Raw genomic sequence first — 9,875 nt, 5'->3', positions numbered from 1 at the left:
TAAAATCTCCTACATAATTCATTACATTTTGTCACCTTAATAGGGTGTTGAAAACAACACCCTATAACCGACTGGATGTTGAGTTCTCAACACCCTCAATACAATAGTCGCCGGCCCTGATTGTGTTACACTATTTGTCTTGATTATATTATTATTTCATCCCGTATTATACTTTGATTACACGATTTATTTACGATTTTGGCCGGAATCGTCGCCATTTCTGCGGCGAGTGCCATTAACTTTGAAGAAGAAGACCGCTGATAAAATTGGCGTGGGTGGTGGAGGGCCTCTATAGCCCGGTTTTGCTAAATTATACCTTAAATTGACAATATATGTTTAGAAAAGACTGAATTTATTATAAGTCTCTGTAATTGCTAGTAATTGTAGAGACTTTGATACATACACTAGTATAATTATAGTCGTCACACTTCTGTCCTGAGGATTTAGTACAGAGACGAACCACATCTACTTTCGACGGCACGATTTTATCGAGCGTCAGAAAATGTATGTAGTCACGTAGTTCTCAAACTGAAAATGGATGTACGGGCGATTTCGATTATAACAGGAAAAATTCCGGATGGCTTCTCTCAGGTTCCTTTCTGGTATAAGTATATTTTCGGTTTCTCTTATGGTATAAAAATTAATAATAATAATACTTATAACTAATAATAATAATAGTCCTGATGGGCTATTCGCTATTTTCTATTGAGAAATCACGATGTAAGAATTATAATAACAATTATAATTATGATAATGTTACTGTTATTATTACTTTGTTTTTTTTTTAATTGAAAATAATAATACATTATTATTTCATAATTTTAATTCTCTTGCGTTGTTTCTTCTTAATTAAAAATAATGAATAGCCCTTCAAGACTTGTGAATTTATACGAGTGAATCTCAACTGCCTCAACTGCTCTTTTCGAGAGCTTTCCTTATCTTTTCTTTTGCTCAATTTAAAAATTAGAATATAGATTAAACAATAGAATTTAAAAGTTTTAATAAAAATTGATAAAGATACATAGCTGATATAATGATTTTTATATGTCTCACATACATATATATTTCTTATATGTAGAACATTATTTTTTAAATAAAATATTTCTATGTAATATAGATATATTTAATCTATCAGAAAAACGTTTTTAATATACAATACGTATCTTTTATACATAAAATCAAAGTTGTTAAATCTGCAACCTAAGACGCAGTCATAGTTGCAAAACATATTACTTTTAAAACATATTACTTTTTATACTATACGCGTTCCTTGAATGTTTTGTTTATTATTCAATCGAATCTTCTCTTGGCGTTTCTTTTCCTCTTTAAACGCTTCAGTGTTTGCCTTTCGTTCTATCCTTCTTTCCTAAAATTAAATAAATTTCAGAAATTGTTATATAAAATTTAACCCATCCACAGTAAATGTTCAATAAAATTACTTTTCTGTATTCCTTGAGCAGCTTTTTTCTTTCTTTTCTTCCGTCTGGAGTTTCTCCTTTGGGCCTTATACTTAGAATGCTTAAGGTAGATTTCCTACTTTCCGCTACAGATTGTGGGCCTTTTGGCGCATATTCCATATCAAATTGGGCCAAAGTTTCAGCTGTTAATTTTCCAGTATTGCCTAACACATTTTTCGGAATACCAGATTTTCGATCTATTTCAATTTTCTTTGATCGCTATTAAAAAGAAACAAAAAAAACATAAAATCAATAAGTGTAGTATCAACCTGAGAAAAAATGTTTCATATATAATTATATATGAAACTGACATATTTTATATATACTTATATATAATTCATATATAATTATATAACGTTTTTTCGCGGGAAGACTAATATATAATTAAATTATACATATATTTGTATTTATTACTAGAATGAATAAATTTTTTAATAACGTTGATTAATAATTTACCTTAGAAGGTTCTGATATTAATTTAGGGTGATTATAAATGTTACTATATGTGCTAAGAATACTTTCACAGTCCCATTTATCCTTTCCACGAGTAGTGACAAGAAGTTTTTCAAAATGTTCATCTTCTGAACTCGAATATTCTGGTTCCACAATCTTCATTCTATCTTTCATAAGTTCCGCGATATTTTCCGTCTACAAATGTTAGAGAAAATAGTACATTTTTCATTATATTTTTACGTAATACTTACGTCTTCTCTTTGCTTTTTTTCAAATTCTGCAGCATATTGCATAACAAGATCCGAGTCATGTGTGATATATCCTTCTATTTCGTCACAGTCTAAAGCACCAATTTCATTTTCATCATATCCAGCGTACATCTGTATAATAAACAAGAAAGGATAAGAACACACACAACGTCATGTTTAAAAAAATAAATCTATAATATAAACCTTTTCAAATTTGTCATCCAGCAATGTAAGTTGTTCGTTCCTCTTCATCACGCTACTACTCATAGAATATTCTGTAAACCTTGATTTCGTTTCTTCATCCTTAAAAGTATATTGAGGTCCATTCAAACTACATACTTCATCTGCCTCCTCGTTGGATAAATCCATGTGACCATCGGATGAGACATCTGATTCACTATATTCATTTTCTGGTTCGTTTAATTCATATTCTAAAGTATAAAATTACAGTAAGTGAATGTGTATGATATTATCACATAGGTTAATAAATTTACCATATTCTCTGTCAGAATCCTCGCTGTCAGTATTTTCAGCATTAGCTAATTCTATGAAATTATCTTCTATCTGATTTTCTGGATCATCAAAATCAAAATCGTCATCCATTGCAGCGACTATATCCGGATCTAAATCTAATCGTGGTCCGGAAACTGGTGCTGCTTTATTAAGCATACCAACTTTTTCCTCGACATTTGACGCAAACACCGAAGATGGTAAGTTAATTTTTGGAGCACTCTTGTCGCATATGGAATTATTCGTGTTCTCGACGCGTTCCCATTCCACTGATAATGTATTGACATCTTTAAGATGTTGCAAATAATCATAGTCATCATCAAAGTAAATCCCATATTTATGCTGCTCCTTTTTGCGTGTTTCATTGTCTAATAATTTCTTCTCTGTTTTTGCCGCTTGTGTATTGGCAGCGGGAACTAGAACCCTTTGTGGTGCTGTTTCATCTGCCACTAATGGATCTTTTTGTGAACGATGAACTACGTGGAACGTAACAGAATTCTTCTTGTCAATAAACTTTTTCGTTTTTCCCTTTGGCTGCAATTACATTGTTATTTTAGAGATGTAAAATAACTATTAAGCTATTAATACTGTAGAAAAATAAGTGAGTAACGCATGACTAAATGTGAATGTGGTCAACTATTGCTAGGGTTTGATTCACACTCATAGTGTTTTGGAAATCATTTCATCCTTATTATCACAAATGTTAAATAAAGATAAAGAATGCTCACAAGAGTTGTGAGTGTGAATCAACCATAGCCTGGTAGTTAGCAGGTAGAGCAGCTTGCTTTGATAAAAGATTGAGGTTAAGTTTAGAGATTATGAATTATAACATTAAAAAATCTCATATACCGGAGATTAAGGAAAAAAAATTCCTGGTTAATAGTTCAAAAACATTGTGTGCTATACAACTCTCAAATTGAATTGAAGAACCGGTGGAGATTAAAAAAAAAAATATATATATATATATATATATTAAATATATATATATATATACATATGTATAGCAATAAGATATTTTTGTAAATATGTATTAAAACTTACCATCTTGGTTTGTCTTGTTCAACTAATCGTATATACAAAAACTAGTACAACAAAAGCACTGACACATCTATTTATTTAAACTTTAAACATGCAAAACGTAAATAAAACATGTGCTGTGCTTTCAGAGTCAAACATGATAGATGAAATTCCCCAGACTGGTAACAATGCTCTCAAAAAAAATTTCTAGCAATTAGATATGATTGTTTAGTTATGTTTTTTATTTTAGAAATAAAGGAATTCATGATGTCAAATGTAAATGATATAATTAATAAAAAAATTGTCTTTTGTGTTCAATTAAGAACGCATCAATGACTCTCAAACGTAAATTTTGTCGTAAATTCCTAATGGTACAAGCAAAACATTGGAAGGGATAGTTCTAGCCCTACTCTAGTCTGCAAATAACGTAAATGGCAGAAGGGGGTGGGGGTGATTATTGATGTCTCATAAATGTGAGGAAACTTACAACGCCAACAGAAAATGGGGTTATTCGATCGTTTAGCGAACCTTTTAGGTCTTAGGAAAAAAGAAGTAAACGTTTTAGTAGTGGGCCTTAACAACAGTGGTAAGTCAACGGTCATAAATAATTTCAAACGCGAGGATGACCGTTGCATAGACATAGTGCCCACTGTCGGGTTTAATGTCGAAAAATTCGCATGTAAGTTAAATAGCGAAAAGCGACAAAGTGTAAAAAATGTGAGATTCTGTTGCTTTCAACGCTATCTTCACGCGTCCACTATTGCACCAGCACAGTTTTAAAATCACGGCATTGTCTATTTATTTTACAATAAGATATAGAATGGAGGATGACGCTATACAAAATTGTTAATAAAATGTACAAATATTTATGAAATACATATTTGAGGCGTAAAGAAATTATATTAATTTTTTTTATAATTGACATACTTCGATATTTTTAATATATTTATAATATTTATATATCTTAAATATTTATTTTGTTCTTTAAACGTATATATTTATTTTTTATTTTTTATACTTCTAGTACGGTGTTGACGTCTTCAAAACCTTTGATGATCTAGGAGGCTTCATATTACTTCGTAATAATTAATCATTCTTTTTTGGCATCTTCTTTTCTGGAGTCTTCTTTTCTGGAGCCTTCTTTTCTGGAGTCTTCTTTTCTGAAGCCTTCTTTTCTGAAGTCTTCTTTTCTGGAGTCTTCTTTTCTGGAGCCTTCTTTTCTGGAGCCTTCTTTTCTGGAGTCTTCTTTTCTGGAGTCTTATTTCCTAATTCATCACTATCGTTGGAGTAATCTAATAAGGATTCTATACGTGTAATATCATTAATCTCCAGAGTGGATGACAAGGGTACATTGCTGATTTTGCGATGTAGTGGTGTACTGGTGATTAATTTTGGGATTTTTGATCGTTTGCTGTCTGGTTTATTACCCAGTTTTAATTCAGACGAAGATATTTGATTTGCATTAGAAGTTGTAGCCGCTTGAGTTTGGAAATTTAATTTCGTCTGTTTCAATTTAACCTTAGATTTGTGGAATGGTGTTATTTCTATTGGATTTTTATTAATTTTCTTTTGTTTTAAGGCAGAAGTGGCCTTCTTTGTTTTCTTTTTCTTTATCAAAACTCGTTGTGGACTTTTGGTGCGTGCTTTTTTTGCATTTGGATGATTAGTTTCTTGATTATCATCTGAACTATCTTCTGGTAATGTAGTATTTTCAGTGGTAGTATTTTGCCTTAGTCTTTCTCTCCACTTTCTCTTCAATTCACGTTTCTTCCTCGAACTTCTCAATGACCTCTTCTGTTCTGATTGTAGCTGAGCTATGAAGTTTTCATCAGAGAGAGAGCTGTTAGTATCCTAAAAATAAAATTGTTAAAATATTTCTTAATCATTAACCAAATTCCATTAAATATTTTTATATTTAAATGCCATACATTCAGTTCTAATGGACTTTCAGTGTCGTCTTCCTGCATCCATGTAACTGTAGAATTATTCTCTGATAGAATCTTATCAAAAGCAGTTTGCAGGTCTGACATTTTAAATTTCTTGAAGTATGTCTTTAATCTCTGTTTGATATCATCGTTTAATTTGTTTCCGTTTATTGAATCAACTTGAACTTTATAAGGTCTTGCAGTGTCTTGACGATACAGCAAATGTATTATTAAGTTCATATAGCTATCATTTTCACTATCGTGTACACCATACAATTCCAAGCTGATTTGCTTAAATCCCATATCAGATTGCAAAGTACAATGCTTCATATGTGACATATGTTCCTAAAAAAAAAAAAAAAATCATTATTTGTATTATAGCTCAAAAGTAATTTATTATACATATATATATATGTATGTATATATATATATATATATATATATATAATCATTTTCATAAAGTGGAAATATACCTTTAGTGATAAGAATTGTTCTTGCCGTGCAATGTAACAATCAACATTATGCTTGTAGTTTTTTATAAAGGCAGTTAATTTTTTTATTTTGTCAATAGGCGTTTTGGATAATATATCATTTATGTTGATTGACACTGGCATTACCCATTTTCCCAGTTTGATCTTTCCATCCTTAATAAAAATCTGTACTGCTTGAGTATTGTCTGTCTGCTTTTCTCTTGTTGACGTAAAATTAAATACATATTCATTCTTCCGAAATTTAACGCAACGAAAACCAGCGAATCTATACAGATCATTCTCCAGAGCAGCCTTGACATTCAATATTTTACTAAATGTCAAGGGAGTCTCCAAGTTTTGCAAGAATCTGTTGGTCACATGATCCTCTATGTCTTTAAAGTGCGTTTGCAGATTCCGTTCATGCTGCTTGATGATAGTTTTCAGTCTCTCTATTTCTTGGCGCAGTTTCGTCTTTTCTGTAGCTGTCGCATCTAAAAGTCAGAAATAGGTTAATTTATCTTCTTCGTCGCTTTAGTGAGGTTAGGATTTTTGTTTGATAATAAAGTAGTTCACGTACCTTCGTTTGCCGACTCGATATTCTCATTGTCGTTATTCGAACCGCTCGCGGAACTTTGCGTTTCCATTTTTGTTTCTAAGAATCGTTATATCACTTGCAACAGAAACACAATCACGAACTCGCGCCAAAATTATTCGTAATTTTCAATTATTCATATCTCGACTGCTCTACTTTCCTCTTTAGATGGCGCATTGGTGTTTCTGCTATTCTTAGGGCGAGTTTAACCAAACTCTAATGCAATTGGTGCAAATTAAAGATGACTTTGATCACACAAACTTCGGTTAATGATTAAAACATGATTAATTTTTATCCATTATGTCTATTTTATACAAAATATTACAGACATCTATCGATTTTCTATGGATTTATTTATAAAATTGAGTTCTTTTTTTAAAAGTTCAATACTTTTTTATTTATTTATACAGACATTAATAAGTTAAAAGTCAAGCTAATCAATTCCATAAATAATAAGTAGATACAAAATTAAGGAAGTTTAAGTCAATCATGTTTCCAGTATTAAAGTTAAAAAATGTATAAAAACTGAAGTTATATAGGCTGTGTTCCAAATTTACTGCCAGCACTGAAAATGCTACAGTTTACGTTACGTACGCTATAGATTTCCCAGTACTGTGTGGCAGTCAATTTTGAAACACAGCCATAGTTTCTTGGTTTCTGACGCCCGTTTCTGCCAATGTAGATTACATTTAATCTCGATTCGACTTACTCTTCATTTTTTTTAATTCTTAAAATTAAAAAAAAAATGAAGCGTTCCAGATAATGCATGTTGGATAAGATACCTAAAAGATGTTTTTTTAGACATAAGTCATCTACTAAAGGCATCTGATAGAAACAATATTAAAGTTAAATTGCTATTAGTGAAAACAGACTTAACTGATAAGTAAACAACGAGATTTTAATTGAAGTTACTCTGTAAAAACTCTGCTGGAAGAAGAAGATATAAATATTTTTCTTATCCAAACACGAAATAAGAAATTGAACACAAAATTGTACAAATTGATATACATATAATACGTAATAATAATATATAGTCCGCGTAGTATATTATTAGGGCTTTGTTTTTACTTCATTGGTGCGATTAAGCCGAAATTGTTTCAGTTAAAAATGTCAGTTTCACCGCGTTCGATATGTCGGGCCACGACCGTCATAGATCATTGTGGGAGCATTATTACAAAGATTGCCAAGGGATCATCTTTATAATTGACAGCAGCGATAAACTGCGACTGGTTGTTGTGAAAGAAGAGCTGGACATGCTCCTGCAGCATCCCGATATTGCAGGTACGTTTCATAGTAGATGATAAAATCTGAATAGCAAGTGCTCGTTTAACACAGAAACACAAAATAGACAACCAGTTAGAAGATCTAGAATCTATAGATTCTCTCGAATGTTCGTATTTCACAATTGGTAATTTCTTTAGTAAGAGACTTGAAAACAAAAGTAAACTTTCCAGGACGCAAGGTACCCATTCTCTTCCTGGCGAACAAGATGGACTTGCCCGATTCTTTGACCACCGTAAAATTAGTCGCTGGACTTGGACTCGAGCGAATACAAAATAAACCCTGGCACATACGGGCGACAAATGCATTAACTGGCGAGGGCTTGCAGCCGGCGATCGAGTGGCTGACGGATCAAATTCGCGATATATACATCAACAAGAGATAAATTACGTCGTTATACGAGATACGACTGATTCGATATTTCTCGGCGAAGAGTCTGTCGTGTCATCAAATCGACTTAATCGATGTCTGTAACATAATCAGGGTTGGGTAGTGCTAAGTTAAAAAGCTAAAAGTTAAGTTAAAAAGTTGAAAAGTTAAATAATTTTAACTTAACTTAGTTACATTTTAGACTCTTCACTTTTTAACTTTATTTAGTTACATTTTATCGATAACTATTAACTTTTTATTTAAATTTTTTGAAGCTAAGAGTCTCAGACTCAAACATATACTTCATTTAGAACATATTGTATATTTTACTTAAAAGTTTTGTTGGTATATATTATTTACATTATATATTGATTTCAATCTAGCAAAAACCGTATATTTTAATGTATCTAGTTTTTGATAGGTTGAAATCTATATATATATATATATACATATATATATATACACATATATATAACAGTATATATAAACAAAAAGTTTAAATAAAATATAGAGTATATTCTAAATGAAGTATATGTTTGTCATTTCCGTTATTTGTAAGATTCTGAAATCATAAAATAGAAAGAAATTTAACTTTTAATTTTTCAATTACTTTTTTTTATTAACTTAACTTTTAATTCAATTAATTTCATTATTCATTAATTTGTATCTTAATTAAGTTAAATTTTCAAGGTTGTTAACTTTAACTTAACTTAGTTAAAAGAAAAAATTAACTTACCCAACCCTGAACATAATTAATAATGTCAATTACACCAGTGTTTTCCATGTGGCGTTTTGCAATCCAGCATCACGAAAATCAAATTATGATATAAAATTATCGTTATGAGAAAGAATTGTTTCGAAGCCCTTTTGTCCTAGATCTGCGTAATTAGTATAAAGAAGCATGCGATCAGAAGCTTCCTAATCTTATTTAATCAAATTGTAAGGATCTCATGACGAGATTCAATTGGAAAACATGGATCGTTACAAGCTCAATGCAGTTTCGTCCAGAAAAATATGTAGAAAAGTATATATGCATGTACATACATACGATAATATGTATATGTTAAAAGTGGCTTATGTGTAATATAATTAATTAAGATGCATTGATTAATCAAGATACTGCGATAATTTTTGACATGTTACTTCGACTAGATTAGTTTCATAAACAGTTTTACAATTAGTGAGCTTTGCAGAGATACTTTATTATGATATTTACAATAAATACTAATTAGAGAATTGCACAGTTCAGCACATTCATAATTTATTACTTTACCCCTGTTTATATCTTTTTTGTATGTCACTAAAGAAAATAATTAACAAAGTATTTAATTGACCGATTAAAAGAATTTTATTAATTAGCTAATTAAAAATGCTTTGAAACATTTGAACAAATTAGACAAAGTTAGACAAGTTACTGACGTAATCGAGCACGTTTGTAGACGTATCTTAATCTGCACTGAATGTACCCAGACAGCACAGAATATTTATGATAAATATTTATTAATATTCATTTTTTGAAATGTTATATAGATATTTTATACATATTTTATATA

General features: G+C 30.7%; 3 protein-coding genes across 3 annotated transcripts; 1 reads left to right on the top strand and 2 right to left on the bottom strand.

Annotated features, from left to right (window-relative positions):
• Positions 1-1,149: 1,149 nt before the first annotated feature.
• LTV1 (LTV1 ribosome biogenesis factor) lies at positions 1,150-3,850 on the bottom strand. The gene is made up of 7 exons (XM_018511299.1): positions 3,710-3,850; positions 2,653-3,202; positions 2,363-2,589; positions 2,162-2,290; positions 1,914-2,105; positions 1,440-1,676; positions 1,150-1,366 (listed from the first exon to the last, which is right to left on the bottom strand). Exons 1-7 carry the CDS (start codon positions 3,710-3,712, stop codon positions 1,253-1,255), a joined length of 1,452 nt encoding a protein of 483 aa, XP_018366801.1. The 5' UTR covers positions 3,713-3,850; the 3' UTR covers positions 1,150-1,252.
• A 290-nt stretch (positions 3,851-4,140) lies between these two features.
• On the top strand, positions 4,141-8,368 carry Arl6 (ADP ribosylation factor-like 6). The gene is made up of 3 exons (XM_018511301.1): positions 4,141-4,364; positions 7,774-7,953; positions 8,127-8,368. Exons 1-3 carry the CDS (start codon positions 4,187-4,189, stop codon positions 8,336-8,338), a joined length of 570 nt encoding a protein of 189 aa, XP_018366803.1. The 5' UTR covers positions 4,141-4,186; the 3' UTR covers positions 8,339-8,368.
• LOC108763555 (trigger factor) lies at positions 4,718-6,827 on the bottom strand. Its single transcript, XM_018511298.1, has 4 exons — positions 6,658-6,827; positions 6,084-6,571; positions 5,614-5,955; positions 4,718-5,536 (listed from the first exon to the last, which is right to left on the bottom strand). The coding sequence occupies exons 1-4, from the start codon at positions 6,722-6,724 to the stop codon at positions 4,772-4,774; spliced, it is 1,662 nt and encodes a 553-aa protein (XP_018366800.1). The 5' UTR covers positions 6,725-6,827; the 3' UTR covers positions 4,718-4,771.
• Positions 8,369-9,875: the final 1,507 nt, after the last annotated feature.

The sequence above is a fragment of the Trachymyrmex cornetzi genome, unplaced genomic scaffold, assembly GCF_001594075.2.
Source record: "Trachymyrmex cornetzi isolate Tcor2-1 unplaced genomic scaffold, Tcor1.1 scaffold367, whole genome shotgun sequence".
Lineage (NCBI taxonomy): Eukaryota > Metazoa > Arthropoda > Insecta > Hymenoptera > Formicidae > Trachymyrmex > Trachymyrmex cornetzi.
This window is presented reverse-complemented; position numbering and strand designations above follow the sequence as displayed.

What these genes read in the sequence shown, in the direction of transcription:
- LTV1 (XM_018511299.1), bottom strand. An exon ending in GGATTCTGACAGAGAATATG is followed by an intron (nt 2,590 to 2,652) that starts GTAAATTTATTA and finishes TTTATACTTTAG; the next exon opens with AATATGAATTAAACGAACCA. An exon ending in TAATATCAGAACCTTCTAAG is followed by an intron (nt 1,677 to 1,913) that starts GTAAATTATTAA and finishes TCTTTTTAATAG; the next exon opens with CGATCAAAGAAAATTGAAAT.
- Arl6 (XM_018511301.1), top strand. Translation starts at nt 4,187, where the DNA reads ATGGGGTTATTCGATCGTTTAGCGAACCTTTTAGGTCTTAGGAAAAAA. An exon ending in TAATGTCGAAAAATTCGCAT is followed by an intron (nt 4,365 to 7,773) that starts GTAAGTTAAATA and finishes AAATTGTTTCAG; the next exon opens with TTAAAAATGTCAGTTTCACC. An exon ending in GCAGCATCCCGATATTGCAG is followed by an intron (nt 7,954 to 8,126) that starts GTACGTTTCATA and finishes TAAACTTTCCAG; the next exon opens with GACGCAAGGTACCCATTCTC.
- LOC108763555 (XM_018511298.1), bottom strand. Translation starts at nt 6,724, where the DNA reads ATGGAAACGCAAAGTTCCGCGAGCGGTTCGAATAACGACAATGAGAAT. An exon ending in TATCGAGTCGGCAAACGAAG is followed by an intron (nt 6,572 to 6,657) that starts GTACGTGAACTA and finishes TCTGACTTTTAG; the next exon opens with ATGCGACAGCTACAGAAAAG. An exon ending in AAAGTCCATTAGAACTGAAT is followed by an intron (nt 5,537 to 5,613) that starts GTATGGCATTTA and finishes TTTTATTTTTAG; the next exon opens with GATACTAACAGCTCTCTCTC.